The sequence below is a fragment of the Syngnathus floridae genome, chromosome 2, assembly GCF_059516105.1.
Source record: "Syngnathus floridae isolate MCC-2025c chromosome 2, RoL_Sflo_1.0, whole genome shotgun sequence".
NCBI classification, from domain to species: Eukaryota; Metazoa; Chordata; class Actinopteri; order Syngnathiformes; family Syngnathidae; genus Syngnathus; species Syngnathus floridae.
The window spans coordinates 26,450,942-26,466,532 of NC_142414.1; the positions used below are offsets into that span (position 1 = coordinate 26,450,942).

Consider the following 15,591-nt stretch of genomic DNA (forward strand, 5'->3'; position numbering starts at 1 on the left):
TTTTTTTCGCCTTTCATGTCGTTCTACCACATTTCAAATCTGTTTTTCAAGTTTCACCTAATGTCACCTACATAGGGCGGTGGAATCATGAGTGACAGATGAACAAAGTAGTTTCTGGGAACGTATAGGAACTTAAACGACACTTACAGACCATACTTAGAATATCCGTAGCAATAGATAGCTGTGACAAGGTTGCGTTTAAAACTTCCTGGGTGGGGCCAGTGAAAATGCGTCACTGAAATAAAGACGCCGTGATGATCTACGGCAGTGACAGGTTTACCTGTCATCAACTCAGAGTTAACATGTCCCTAAAAAATTTGAAGTGGATCCTCATCGTTCTAACCCTGTTTGGACTCATTGTTCTGCTGCGGAACATCATCACTCAGGAGGTGAGAGATTTTGTTTTTTTTAATGATCATTTCTTTCTCCTTTTTTTGTACATGTTGAAGTTGGACACCCTAGTGGGATTATCAAATCGTGAACCTTTCTTTTTTTCGTGAAGTGTCCGTTTGTTGCAGGAAGTTATAAAAGGGAAGCTAAAGTCGTTTTGTCAAAATGAAGCAATTTTCACCAAGAATTCTAAGCATGTATGTTTACATATTTAATTTTGCCACTTAATGTGTACAGAAGGCATAAGCATGCAACAAACGCTGCAACAATACAGAGATTTGTTAAAATTTTATATAGTGCAAGATTAATTTATTTATTTATGATTTATTTTGATCTTACCTGGAATTTTGTGTGTTGGTTAAGCACCCAGGCAACTAGTTTCACAAAACTCGGATTTTGCATTTCAAACTACAATTTTTTGCATTTTAGATTAGAATAGATTAAATCACCAAATGATTCCCGGGCGCTGCTGCTCACTGCTCCCTTCCGGGATGGGTTAAATGCAAAGACAAATTTCACCACACCCAGACGTGTGTGTGACCATCATCGGGTCTTTACCTTTTTTTTTATATATATATTTTTTTTAATAGAACTTTATTTATCCCACAGTAGAGAAATTTTCTTGTAAGAGCAGCGTACAAGAGTGCAATAATTTCCTCAGTAAACTGCAAACTATTTTTCTAACATTCTACTGCTCGCCGGCATTCCATTGGAACATGTCTGGCGGGCCAATGCGGCAATGGAAGCGTATTGGAAGTGGCTTGAAGAGCAGTGAACAAACCTGTGAGACTGGATGAGTCTTCTTTGTCTGTTATAAAAGCTACTTAATTGCTAACTGATTTGTTCTTGTTGTTGAGGAATGCTATCTTTATTATTCGATCCATCATTTTTGGATACTGTACTCATAAACGTGTACCATTCTTAAACCAAAACACAAATGTTCAGGCAAAAGACATTGTATTTTCAAGGAAATTAAAATGAAGCTTCCTTGTTTCGTACGATAAGCCATAGTTAAATGGTGACCACATACGTAAGCATATTATGTCTTTTCAGAACTGGAAGCAGAACAGGAAGTACTCCGCGGTGTCGACGTTGGACAAGGTCCAGTATCGGAACCAGTCATCAACTCTCACGAGAAGCCTCCCAGCGTTTTATCCCAATCACAGCTACTGTCCACATGAGGGTCTGCCAATGTCACTTGAGGAACAGCTGGAGGAACGTAACCTGTTGGACTCCATCATCTGGCCGTATCCACCCTCTGGCTCTGAACTACTCAGCCTGTCCCAGACCAGTGACCCGGCCCACAGCCTGTTCACGATCGTCCCTTCCCAAAAAGACCAGCAATGGTACGTGGGCGACCAGCTGGAAGTGCAGGTCCACCTGCACGACTATGAAGGCCGACCCAAGCGTTACGGTGGCGATTTTCTCTTGGCTCGGTTGCAGTCCCCACACTGCAATGCGGGTGTGGTCGGCCAGGTGCTGGACCACAAGAACGGAGTTTATTCCGCTCGATTTCCACTGCTGTGGGAGGGCTCGACTCGAGTCGAGGTCATGATGGTCCACTCGAGCGAGGCTATCGCCGTACTGTGGCGACTGAGGGAGAAACGGCCTGATCGGGTGTATTTCACCGGCGGCTTTAGCCGAGGCCGTCTTTCCGAGACCACGGTTTGCAACATGTGCATGCTACAAGACAAGGGACCGTGGTGCAACTTCACAGACCTTCACACCGGAGAGCCGTGGTACTGCTCCATGCCCAAAAAGCTCAGCTGCGAAGATAGAATCAGCCATGCCAAGGGAGGCTACCTCAAAGGCATCATCACCAGCAAGGAAGCTTTGCTCTTGCAGAGGTTTGAACGCTCGGTGATAAGTTGAAATGGATGGATGGATGGATGGACGGACGGACGGACGGACGGACGGACGGATGGATGGATGGAATTCAAACTACTTTACTGTCTGTGTCACATTTTAGATGTGGTGTCAGAAGAATGGCAGTTAGCTTTAAAGAGTGTTTCTGATATGGTTGCTTGGTCACCTACAAAATTGTCTGGGTAGATCTAATTTGATCTCTGTACCAATCAAATATATGCTATTCCTGTTGCAACCACTTTTGGACCTCAGCGATGTCAATATCAAAGTTCTCATCAACCCATCCACAACAGACACCATCAACGTGCTGCCTTCCAAGACAAGTACTGCCGACTCAGTCTACAGATTGACTTTTTTAGGCATTGTGATATATTCATGTCATTGCATCTGTCATTCAGGTATAGAACGAAAAGAAGATCCCGTGACGTCTGGGTACTACTACCAAGGTTTGTGGAGACCTTTTAGCGACGTCCCCATGCGCCGGTTCAAACAGACATCTGCCATAACTCAGTGTTTGACCAACAAGCTGGTCTACTTGTACGGGGACTCCACCATGCGCCAGTGGTACGAATACCTCCTCACCAAGCTTCCAGGTGATCGTTTGATTTGAATGATGGAAAGAAAGAGGTGCAAAAGTAATCACTCTGTCAAAATAGATGACACTTTCCGCTATTGTATTCTACCTCGCAGAATTGAAAGAATTCGAGATGTACAAACCAAGAAGCATTGGGCCCGTAATGGCGGTGGACAGCACCCACAACATTTTGGTCCACTACCGCTGCCACGGCCCACCCATCCGCTTCGCCACTCTCATGGCCAGCGAGTTGCGCTACATCGCCAACGAGCTGGACGGCCTGACCGGCGGTCCGGACACGGTGGTAGCCATCAGCGTCTGGGCCCACTTCAGCACCTATCCCGTGGAGGTTTACATACGACGCCTGAGGCAAATCCGCAAGGCAGTGGTGCGACTCCTGAACCGGTCGCCGGGAACGGCGGTGATTGTCCGCATGGGCAACCCTCAGAGTCAGAAAAATGATAAAAGCCTGTACAACAGCGACTGGTTTTCCCTGCAGCTGAACACCGTGTTGCGCTCCATGTTCAAGGGTCTGGATGTTTTGCTGGTCGATGCCTGGCAGATGTGCGTGGCACACCACGAGCCTCACGATCTTCACCCTCCTCGGCCGATTATCAAGAACATGGTCGACCTGATGTTGTCTTACGTTTGTCGTGATGGGACCACAAAAACTGCCAACCAGTAGGTGTCGGTAATGCGCATTTGAAGCTGGTGCCACCTCGCCGAAAAACAAAACGAAAAAGAAAATGATGTAACTTCCGGTTCACGAACGAGTCGTGAATCGCATTTCGCGTTCTCCAACTGAACGAGTCAGTGAGTGAGTGATTTGCATTTCCAGTTTATCGCGAGAACGGATCAGTGAGAGAACGAATCCTGACTTTCCCGTTCGCGAACGAGTGATTGGGTTAACTGCCTTCCTTCCCGTGCAACAACGGATCAGTCAGTGAACGTGTTGCGTCTCCCACCAGGCGTGAACTATGTAAGCCAGAATGTCGATTTACCATTTGCCAAGAAAGAAAGAACCACTTATTAAAACACCACTTCTTTTATGCACGTTTTCTCCAAGCTAACGACTAACTTTATTGCATGAAGAGATGCGCCGTTATGCAACAACGGGGAGATTATGCTTCTCTTTGGCTAATCTTGATTTTATAACACTTATAGTAGTTTTTAAATAACGTATATGCATATATACGCCTAAATATTGTTATCCAATATATCTACTGCAATTTCACATTAGATTCCTGGTTTGAAATTTACTTTTATTATTATTACTATTATTTTAATAAACATTTATGTTAAAACTTGTCTGGTGTTTTATTCCTTGTTTTTATACTCGCCAATCAAAACATAAAAATCTGACATTTGGTTGACTGCTTTATATAACAATATATAATGAGTTGGTGTCCCCCAAAATAAATGTCGGCATAATAGATTTTTTTTCAACCTTTTATTCAAACACAAACACATTTTGTATGATAACACCATCAACTACAATCCAACAAATAAAAAATTAAAACATCAATGTCGGCATAACGTGTGTGGGCTGGCATAGCAGCAACGCTGTCTGTCACTCACTCATGAATCTTCGCGAACGAACCTGAAAATGGCTGTGTACGTAATAGAGTGTCCGAATGACGTCACAGATCAAACAGCCAATCAGAAAGTGGGGGTGAGGGCGGGTGTGGCACCATCTAGTGTCCAAGCGACGTAGGTACACCTGTAAATGGTGGTGTACCTAATGGAGTGTCCGTGTGATTCCCTCGTTAAGCGCACCTGCGTGAAAAGTTTTAGCTCTTTTCACGTTCTGCAGGAGCTAAAACTTTTTACGCAGGTGCGCTTAACGAGGGTCACTTGGAAAACATATTGGAACGCGGCCCCGAGGTCTAGAGCTTGACACCGCTGACCTTTGACCATGATATTTCCCTAATAAAGTGGCCTGTTATTAGGTACACTTGAAAATGGTGGTGTACCTAATGGAGTGTCCATGTGATTCCCTCGTTAAGCGCACCTGCGTGAAAAGTTTTAGCCACTGCTGAACGTGAAAGACGCTAAAACTTTTCACGCAGGTGCGCTTAACGAGGGTCACTTGGAAAACATATTGGAACGCGGCCCCGAGGACTAGAGCTTGACACCGCTGACCTTTGACCATGATATTTTCCTAATAAAGCAGCCTGTTATTAGGTACACTTGAAAATGGTGGTGTACCTAATGGAGTGTCCGTGTGATTCCCTCGTTAAGCGCACCTGCGTGAAAAGTTTTAGCTCCTCCAGAACATGAAAGTGACCAAAAACTTTTCACGCAGGTGCGCTTAACGAGGGTCACTTGGAAAACATGTTGGAACGCGGCCCCGAGGACTAGAGCTTGACACCTGTGACCTTTGACCATAATATTTCCCTAATAAAGTGGCCTGTTATTAGGTACACTTGAAAATGGCGGTGTACCTAAACGAATGTCCAAGTGAAGGTCACAGATCCAACAGCCAATAAGAAAGTGGGGGTGAGGGCGTGTGTGGCACCATCTAGTGTCCAAGTGACATAGGTACACCTGTAAATGGCGGTGTACCTAATGGAGTGTCCGTGTGATTCCCTCGTTAAGCGCACCTGCGTGAAAAGTTTTAGCCACTGCTGAACGTGAAAGAAGCTAAAACTTTTCACGCAGGTGCGCTTAACGAGGGTCACTTGGAAAACATATTGGAACGCGGCCCTGAGGACGAGAGCTTGACACCTCTGACCTTTGCCCATGATATTTCCCTAATAAAGTGGCCTGTTATTAGGTACACTTGAAAATGACGGTGTACCTAATGGAGTGTCCGTGTGATTCCCTCGTTAAGCGCACCTGCGTGAAAAGTTTTAGCCACTGCTGAACGTGAAAGAAGCTAAAACTTTTCACGCAGGTGCGCTTAACGAGGGTCACTTGGAAAACATATTGGAACGCGGCCTTGAGGACTAGAGCTTGACACCTCTGACCTTTGCCCATGATATTTCCCTAATAAAGTGGCCTGTTATTAGGTACACTTGAAAATGACGGTGTACCTAATGGAGTGACCGTGGGATTCCCTCGTTAAGCGCACCTGCGTGAAAAGTTTTAGCTCCTCCAGAACATGAAAGTGACCAAAAACTTTTCACGCAGGTGCGCTTAACGAGGGTCACTTGGAGAACATGTTGGAACGCGGCCCCGAGGACTAGAGCTTGACACCTGTGACCTTTGACCATAATATTTCCCTAAAAAAGTGGCCTGTTATTAGGTACACTTGAAAATGGCGGTGTACCTAAAGGAGTGTCCAAGTGAAGGTCACAGATCAAACAGCCAATAATAAAGGGGGTGTGAGGGCAGGTGTGGCACCATCTAGTGTCCAAGTGACGTAGGTACACCTGTAAATGGCGGTGTACCTAATGGAGTGTCCGTGTGATTCCCTCGTTAAGCGCACCTGCGTGAAAAGTTTTAGCCACTGCTGAACGTGAAAGAAGCTAAAACTTTTCACGCAGGTGCGCTTAACGAGGGTCACTTGGAAAACATGTTGGAACGCGGCCCCGAGGACTAGAGCTTGACGCCTGACCTTTGACCATGATATTTCCCTTATAAAGTGGCCTGTTATTAGGTACACTTGAAAATGGCAGTGTACCTAATGGAGTGTCCAAGTGACGTCACAAATCAAACAACCAATCAGAAAGTGGGGGTGAGGGCGGGTGTGGCACTTTTCACTTTCATTTAAGCTTTGACCATGATTTTTCCCTAATGAAGTGGCCTGTTATTAGGAACACCTGAAAATGGCGGTGTACCTAATCGAGTGTCCAAGTGACGTCACAGCTCAAACAGCCAATCACACCTGAAGGCGGGTGTGTTGTTGAACGATTCGTTTGAACGAATCTTTTGAGAGAACTGATTCTAAAGATTCTGTTCACTTAAAAGAACTGTAATGCACATCACTAGTAATTCGTTCAATGGCGAGCGACGTTTTGGAATTTTGAGGATGATTTTAACGCACAAAAGCTGACAGAGGAGGGCGTTGTTAAGCCTTACATGTTTGAGCCAGGACGTCAGTGTAGGAAAAAAAAAAAAAATTCTAATTAAAAGCAAGTCACACAGAGAAACGATTTGTACTGTACAGACATGTATGTTTGTGCACTCCTTTAAATTCTCAACCACATTTAAATCCGGATTTTGACTTCCAGATTTGTGATGACTATTGTTAAAAACTGAGGATAAACTGCAACAAAAGGGCACAAATTTAAAATATTTTATTGGTTATCCAACACAAACTTTTGCATACCATATATCAAATAATCCTAACAGACTGGCTGTGAAATGAATAACAAAAAGAACGGCGGCGCACCCTAACAGCTGGTGCCAGTACATCATCCACAAACTGGCTTAGTTGGACAAGCCAATAACATGAAAGTAACTCAAGTCAACTTTGAAAAGTGCCACCGCTCCCATGAAAACGACTGGCAGGTTTAGGTTTGTGAATGCAACTCAAAATAAATGGTCCTAAAAGCACATGCTATTTTTTTTCCTGCTATGGCAAACACTTTGAACACAAAGGGCAGGTCAAGTGCTTTTAAAAACACCTCAACTTGAAGCAAGCAAACAAACAAAAAGAAAAAACTCAATCTGCACCAGCTGTCAAGTATAGCGTAACAAACTAGTATTGTGTCGACCACAATGCAGAACTACAATGCCGCACTGTTAATAAAAAAAAATAGTTCATTTCGACAGCACAAAGTATAACAAAGAGCTTGAAAGAAATCATACAGAAAGTATCCGTTTAAAACTTCCTGAAGTAACAGGTACCCATTTTAGCATACATCAGGATCTACATCCAATCCTTTGCTAATGTTGCATATTACGGCTTGTCCACCTCCATATTTGTGGGATGGGCTGTGGGAGGGCGAGGGCGCAGTCATCAAGCCGAGACGGCTTCCTCCAGGCCTCGCGTTCTGCATTTTCATTGACCACCGTTTCGGACACCTTACGGAGCTGAGATGCAACGAGCGACTATCTGACCTTCAAGCTGAACGCTTGCCGTGCAACACTTTCCCTTTGACACCTTTGCTACATTCATCCAGCCGACGCTTGAAATTGACATCGTGTGACGTGAAAATCATCGACGCCACTCTAGAAACCCAGTTTGAAACGCAACAAACAAAATACCGCGGAACCATTTTAAATTAAATATGAACGACGATATAAACCTTGCGATATTTCTCCTCTGCGGCGCTGGACTATAAACAAGGCAACAAAACAAAAGCAGCGCAAACACAACTCGCGGAATAACGAAGACATGGAATCAAAGACGAGACGTGTAGCATTTTCGGGACTGGTGTGAGAAGAACCCATTATGTTCCACTTAGGTGTCTTCTCCCACACATGGTAAGCATCCCACAAGGAGCAACTTTGGCAGACTGACAAGATCAACATTTGTTGAGGGGGGGGGGGGGGGGGGGGGGGATGAGATGTGCAGGGGGCTGCATCGTATATGTTCATGAGAAAAGCGTGCGGCCATTTTGGGTCTTCTTCTCACATGGACTCAAACTCATCGATGCGCTGTTTGGTGTTGCCCTGCCGGATCTGCCGCAGCGTTTTGTACTTGTCCCGGCCCGCCTTGACATTTTCAGAGTGCAGGACGTCGTTCTGAGTCTTCTTGGTTTCGTCTCTGGCTTCGGCCAACTCGGAGCTTAAAGTCTGACGACACATGAGGAGCGGTACACGTCAATAAATTGAAGTCCTTCTACAAGAGAAAGGTATGCAGAACACACCTGGAGTTGTTTCTTGACCCGTTCGTTCTTCTGAGCCTCGGTGACGCGAGCCTCCTCGCTGCGCAGATCCAGCTGGCAGACGCCGTCGTTGGACAGCTCGGCGCTGGCCTCGGCGTGGTTCTCGTCCTGCTCGTCGTGCTCGCTTTCTGCGTGGCCGCCACTCACGGGGGTTGGCACCGTTATGGCTGCCTTCAGCTCCTCTTTGGTCTTATCGAGGTCCTCCTGGGCTGAAAGAGCCTGTGGAAAGAGAGCAGAGCGAATAAGGGCTCAGGGTGTGGAGTTCACGTCGGCATTGAAAAGTGGGGGTGAGCTGAGCCGCACCTTGTGTTGCCATTCGTTGGCCTCATCCTCTTTCTTCTTCTTGGCGTCTTCCAGAAGTGCGATCTTGGCTGTGAACTCAGCCAGCTCCGCAGCCTGAAATCAAACAAATGGATCATCTTTCCCATACCACGTGAAGGCAGCATGAGATCCTTTTCTCTAATGATGGGCAAATGAAGCTTCAAGATGATTCATGAACCCGTTGTTGTGTTTACTTAGACCTCTAGGTGGCACTCTCTGTTCACCGAAGAGCTGAAAGCCCACCGACTTGCCATTTCTTAAAACCCTCACTTTAAACCAACATTGCCATCTAGAGGAGCCAAAGAATACAACAACTGGTTCACGAAGCTTCACTTTCCCATCACTATTTTTCACAATATTAGTCCACATGTAGTTTAATTTTTTTTTCATTTTGATCATGAAAATCTTTTTGTTGACCATAATAATCTCAGTCACCAAAACATCTCAATCAGCAAGACACAAACCAGTTGCTCCTGGTTCTTCTGCTGGTCTGCAGCCTGTTTGGCCAGCTCGCCTTTGGCCTCCTCTGCCGCTCGTCTCTCCCTGTCCAACCTCTCGGCTTCCTCTCGCGCGTTAATTCGTTCCAGCTCCAGCTCCATTGCTCGCCGTGTCTGCTGCTCAAGCTCTAACAACGTACAAAAAAGACACAAATCAGGTTTCTATTTGATCTCATGACATAACTCAACATCTGAGTAACATTGTGTCACTTCATTTTTTCATCATCGATTTGGCTTTTTTATTTTTATTTCACCCAGCGTGCCAATTTGGGAATGGAAAGAATGGTGGTACCTTTTTGAGCTCTTGTGGTCTGCTCCTCAATCTGTCGCAGCCTCTCCATGAGTTCGCCTTTCTCACGCAAGATCTTTTCCTTCTCCTTCTCCACAGCCTCTCGCTTCTTCTTCTCGTTCTCCAGCTGGGCTCTGACATATTTCAGTGTCGCGTGCATGAATGCATACACACAATTCAAGCACCTGGCGTTGGCTTGTGAACCGTTTTCCACCTACCTCTCCATCTGCTTGTGATGCTTCTCCTCCCGAGCCTGAGCCTTCATCTGCTGCACCTCGATGGTGTCGGGCTTCCTCCTCCTCATGTACAGCTCATGGTTACCCATGCACAGCGCCAAGATGCGTTTGTTGATGCGCAGTCGCGGAGTGTAAAACACAAAGTCCTGCAGGTGACAAGTCAAGTGCAGCACGTTGAGACAAGAGCCGCTTCGGGTGCGTTTGAAAGTGGAATTGCGCTTTGACGCTCACAGGTGCTTTCTTGTCAATGGGTTTGATCACAAACTTCTTGTCGTTAAAGGAGATGTTTCGAATCTCGCTCCAGGGGAAGCCAATCTTTGGTGTCAACCTGAAAGGGCAACACATTTTATTATTATTTTTTTTTATACACAATGATGATGCAATAAGGATTTGTCACGTACTTGTCTTCGTGCTCGTAGATGTTAAGGCCGAGCGCGTCTACACCCAGCCAGAGCTGTGTGCTCTTCTTGTTTCTGATTTCAAAGTAGTTGACGCCGTACATCTCCAGGTCCTGGGCTATTTTCAAATACTCCATCATTGAGTCCTCTCTGGTGAGGAGAAAACACCATGTTTGACTGCACAACACACACTTATTGTACACGGAACAACAAAACCAAGGCATGTCACAGACCTGAGCATTCCTTTGTGTTCCTCGTGCCAAGTCTGGATGCGGTCCTCCCACTGCTCTTTGGTAAGCTTGTGCTGCTCCAGCACTCTACACGCACATAAAAAAAACAAAACAAAAAAAAAAAAATTACTGTGTGTTCTGTCAGAATACTTTGTTGGAATAGGGCATACGGCCAATGTTTATAAATATTGAATAAAAAAACGAGATGGTTGGAAACAAAAGAAACAAATCTTTCTTCAAAATAGAAACAGTAAAAGCTTAATTGACACTGAAAATCAAAGAAAAAAAAATAGCTACATTTTGTGTTTTTTTTATCTATATCTACCGTTGGTCACTATTGTTATTTGAATCGTATTGCTGAACAAAATCTCTTCTGACATTTCATTCTAAAATACAAAAGCATGGGTAATTCCTGTTGATACGGTATTGAACGGGACTCGAGACTGTAATATCGTTGAAAAATTTGCATCAGGACAGCCCTAATGGGAACGGCTTGAAACAAAGTACAAACAAATTGGAACAGTCGATATCTGAGCATAATGAACCTCTGAGGCAGTAGTCTGTCGTGTGTGAGATATCCAGGCTTGTGGACATCTTTGGTGTAGTCTCCGTATTTGGCCTGTACAGCATAAGAGCCGAGCAACACCGCAGTTTCCGGGGGACAATAGTTCTCATCGTTGAGGATGGCCTCTTTCACCTGACACGACGACAGCAAAATCGACAAATATGTCTCGACACACCTTTCATTTCAGATTTGTCCAAATCAAAAGAGTCAGACTGTGATTGTCATATTGGTTTTACCTGAAGGAAGAAGAGCCTTTGGGTGATCTCCTGGATGAGCTCCTCTGAAACATCCTCAGGGAAGAATTTGGCTCGGAATTTAAACTGCAGCGGGTTCTCTTTCTTCACATCTTGCTGGGTCACCTGATCAACAACAAGTCAATATGAAGGCTCGGAAACAAAAAAAACCCCTCAATATTCTGGGTGGTGGAACGGACCTTTTTGTTAAGTTTCAGCCAAGTGAAGTAGCCCTTGCTATCCACATACTGGAGGCCAAAAAACCAGACCTCCCGTAGCCCCACTGTCTTCACCACCTTCAGAACACAATGAATGATAATCATAATAAATAAGTCAACTCTTTCAATGATGTGAGGGAAAACATCTGTTCTGACCTGATCAAAAAGCTGTTTTCCAGTGGTGTTTGGCTGAATGGCAAACTCCAGCTCTGCATCCATGGTGGTCACACGAACGTTAATCTGAAAAGACATTTCACAGACGGTTTACAATGTCAAAATGGTTACAGCGCCAAAGGTGCACATTTTCTACAAAGTGCTTTACAAGTGGATTTTGTCTGTTGAATTCATATTTCACAAACTAAACAATCGGAACACCTTGTTTCCATTAGCACAGAACATATCACAAGGAAAATTCTGAGCTTGACTTCCCCTCCAAATATGATCCGATTAGTCGCTGAATTGCGACTACTGTTAGCTAATGATGGGCAAATGAAGCTTCAAGATGATTCATGAACCCGTTGTTGTGTTTACGTCGACCTCTAGATGGCACTCTCTGTTCACCAAAGAGCTGATTAGCCATTTCTTAAAAACCTCTTAAACCAACATTGCCATCTAGAGGAGCCAAAGAAGACAACAACTGGTTCATGAAGCTTCATTCACTACTGTTGGCGATTTGTCAATTCACAAAATAATTATTTGTGACAGCCCGACTTGCAACTCGACTGCAGTGCTCGGAGGAGGCTTATGTTTGTGTCGGGCCCGTCAGCTATAGACTGTGCAATCAAAAACAAAGCCAAATGACAAAATTAAGCTTGGTTGAATCCTGTGTGGAGCAGACGGTCAGTTAATCCTCTCCTGCCTTGTACTTTGGGCTGGGGGTGGACAATAATCATAAGGGTCAGTAAAATACACTTTGGTCCTGTGTAATTTAAAACTCCACTATGCAAAGAAAAAGCCATTTATCAACAACACCAAGAAATGCTGGGCCGGTGCAAAGTGAAAAAGCCTTCTGTGGTCTGATGAGTCCACATTTCAAGTTGTTTTTGGAAATTGTGGTTTCTGGACCAAAGAGGGAGGGAACCATTCAAACTGTGATGGACCCTACAAAAACGGAATTCTTTTACTTAATTGAACATTTTTGAAAAAGAAATGCAAAAATACTATTAATTAGTTACATTTATGAAGAAGTAATTTAACGACTAACTCAATTACATTTTTGGAAAGGTAACTAGTAAACTGACTACATTTTGGATGTAATTTGCACAGTTTATATTCCAAACTTTACATTTTGTGATACTGGTTGACATTCAGATCAATACATCGATACCACTTCTCCTCACGAGGATCGGAACTAATCCCAGCTGACTTTGGCTAGAAATGGGCGACACCATGGGCTGGTCTCTAGCCAATGACATGCCACTGGTTACGTAAAAATAAATATAACAAAACCCTACCCTCGCATGCGGAGGTAGGAACATAACAGGAAAGGTGTCGACTTTTACTTGCTCACTTCCTTTCATCTTCTTACCGGTTTTGGCATTGTTGTGTCCTTTCCTCCTTGGGTCAACAAGATGAGAAGATACTGCTGTCAGAGGATGAGATTACCTCTCTCACAGAACCTGGAAAATGATTAAAGAAAGTCTTAATGCAGAATCTTCAAACAACTGAAAAAAGCCACCAAATGTAAATTACAATAAAATTTTAATTTATTCATTTGATTCGGCTGAGCTAAAATGCTGCACCTTTTTCTGTGACAATATTAAATGAGATCATGAACAAATGTGATGACAATGCTGGAAAGTTGTCAGTGTCTCGTAAACATGATCAAATCATAAGCATTTATGTGATATTATGCTTGTGATTTTGTTAAAGTATTAGGGTGTTGCTATTATTTTCTGTCATGTGTTGGGTCAGTCTATTAAATAGTGAGCATTCACGCACACAACTTTAAGATCATGCAATGTGTGCGTTACAGAGGAAACCAGCAATTTGTCACATGTTCACCTACAACCCTTAAGAGTCAAATTTGAGGAACTACGTTTCAAGACACTATCATTAGTGGTAGGAAGAAAAAAAACAAAACGGTAATCGAGTCCACGTAGCATTAAATGACAGACATTTACTGTCGCCGTAAACTCAATGTGAAGTTTCAGCGTGGGGGATCAACATTGTGTGTTAACTTCCACAGACTTGCCAACTTGTTGCTCGTCAGCAATTGCTACATGTGCTTTTTTTCTCAAGTTCCCGTTTCACAGAAAGCACACCAAAAAACGCTTGGAGAAAATAAAGTATGTAACGCTACGAAATGGAAAATTTCATGTAAGCTTGATGTGAAGTTGTTGTATTTTTAACAGGCAACATTTGCTAGCTAGTGGGTGCAGACTAAATAACGGGACAAGCCAAATGGTAGCCTAGGCTGCCACGCGCATGCACGTTAAGTTTAGAAAGAAGGAAAATCATGTCAATACCTAAAAGTATATCTTATTTCCTTTTCATATATCGAACGCAACGTTGGACACACGCGTAGAAAACATCGAACATAACGTTACGTCAAAGTTGAGTATTTCGTCGTTGAGAAGCAACTCACCGGGGGGTAGAAGAGTGTTTCTTAAATGACACAAAAGTCTTGCGTCTTTCTTCGTGGAAAATTACAATCGATGACAATAATCCGCAACGTTTCTTTCTTCGCGTGTGTAGGTGTTGCGTTTCCACAAACAAATTCCCACCGACATAGAAAAACGGTTCATGTCTCAACAAGCCATAAGGCGATTTGAGAGTCTCGAGACTTCCGGAATACACATCAACAGCTTCCGGTAGTAGTTGTGATAAATAGATAAATAAATAGATAAATAAATAAATAGATAAATAAATAGATAAATTAATAGATAGATGGATAAATTAATAAATAAATAAATACGGATCGACAACTAACCAGCAAACTTTTAATACCCATCGTAATCAGCGGTAATAAAATAGACTTTGTCGTCAATTCATCAATTAGGTTATGGCTACGGTGCAAATCATGTTGCGCAAGGCGTTTTGAATTCGTGTTAAAAAAAAAAAACAACAGCTCCAGTGTACAGTTAAATAAATAAATAAATAAGTAAATAAATAAATATTTTGATAAAACCGTTTAAATGCCTCAGTAACCGAATCCACAGTGTTCTCAATTTCAGTCAATATTGTAACCATTCATCTGACAAACACTTGTTGATTCCAGTCCTCTTTCACACTTATACTTCTAACCACTAGATGTCACTATTCTTCTTGAGTTGGTAGTTGACAACAGCGTCTATCCATCCATAGAGGGACTAATACTAGAGATGAACTTTTGATCCACTGCTGAAAGAAGACTTTCAAGCTCTCGTTTTTCATCTATAACAAACGCCAAATGCATATGAAGGGATCTTTCCAATGTTTTATATGATGTAATCTGAGGGGTATTCCAGAAAGCGGGTTATGTGAAAACTCTGAGTAAATTAACCCTGAAATGAAGGAAACTCTGAGTTATCGGTTCCAGAAAGAGAGGTAACTTAAACTCTGGGTCAGTTACTGCTGTAACCTGACTGGCCGTGCCAGGACACCCGGCGAGGGGAATAAAAAAAAAATCACTGCCATTGATTGATATTCATTTGTTTGATCACATTTGCTGACTAAACTAGCTCATTCCTAATTGATTTACTTGAGGTTGGCTTGGGTAATTAAAGTCATAACAGTCCATTTTTAGAAGAGAAAAAGGCCAAAGGCAGCATTGCCAGAACAAACAGCCTTACTGAAGTAGTACAAAAAAACAACAACAACAACCCTCACCCACACCACGGCACTGAAATACTTTCTATAAATAAAGCTAAAAGCATAAATGGCATGCAGGATTACAAATGCCAGGGCCGGTGGGGTATGAGAGAGAGCCTTCCTGCAGACTAAGCTGCGTCAAAGTGCCAGGTTGCTATCAAAGTGATGGATAGGATTCCCACATTCATCTGCTGGCCTGCAGCAC

General features: G+C 43.5%; 2 protein-coding genes across 2 annotated transcripts; one reads left to right on the plus strand and one right to left on the minus strand.

Annotated features, from left to right (window-relative positions):
• The first annotated feature begins 61 nt into the window (after positions 1-61).
• LOC148402891 (NXPE family member 3-like) lies at positions 62-4,072 on the plus strand. The gene is made up of 5 exons (XM_088364748.1): positions 62-389; positions 1,444-2,237; positions 2,509-2,579; positions 2,655-2,849; positions 2,947-4,072. Exons 1-5 carry the CDS (start codon positions 255-257, stop codon positions 3,513-3,515), a joined length of 1,764 nt encoding a protein of 587 aa, XP_088220874.1. The 5' UTR covers positions 62-254; the 3' UTR covers positions 3,516-4,072.
• Positions 4,073-7,056: 2,984 nt separating this feature from the next.
• Positions 7,057-14,398, minus strand: LOC148402892 (radixin-like). Its single transcript, XM_088364762.1, has 15 exons — positions 14,182-14,398; positions 13,123-13,213; positions 11,751-11,834; positions 11,577-11,672; positions 11,380-11,502; positions 11,124-11,275; positions 10,582-10,665; positions 10,352-10,498; positions 10,182-10,278; positions 9,933-10,096; positions 9,718-9,848; positions 9,393-9,553; positions 8,911-9,003; positions 8,590-8,826; positions 7,057-8,515 (listed from the first exon to the last, which is right to left on the minus strand). Exons 2-15 carry the CDS (start codon positions 13,132-13,134, stop codon positions 8,351-8,353), a joined length of 1,746 nt encoding a protein of 581 aa, XP_088220888.1. The 5' UTR covers positions 13,135-13,213; positions 14,182-14,398; the 3' UTR covers positions 7,057-8,350.
• Between the last annotated feature and the right edge of the window lie 1,193 nt (positions 14,399-15,591).

Coding starts and splice junctions, on each gene's coding strand:
- LOC148402891 (XM_088364748.1), top strand. CDS start 255: ATGATCTACGGCAGTGACAGGTTTACCTGTCATCAACTCAGAGTTAAC. Junction 2,580..2,654: donor CGTGCTGCCTTCCAAGACAA/GTACTGCCGACT, acceptor TCTGTCATTCAG/GTATAGAACGAAAAGAAGAT. Junction 2,850..2,946: donor CCTCCTCACCAAGCTTCCAG/GTGATCGTTTGA, acceptor TCTACCTCGCAG/AATTGAAAGAATTCGAGATG.
- LOC148402892 (XM_088364762.1), bottom strand. Junction 10,279..10,351: donor ATCTACGAGCACGAAGACAA/GTACGTGACAAA, acceptor TTGCCCTTTCAG/GTTGACACCAAAGATTGGCT. Junction 10,097..10,181: donor CCATTGACAAGAAAGCACCT/GTGAGCGTCAAA, acceptor TGTCACCTGCAG/GACTTTGTGTTTTACACTCC.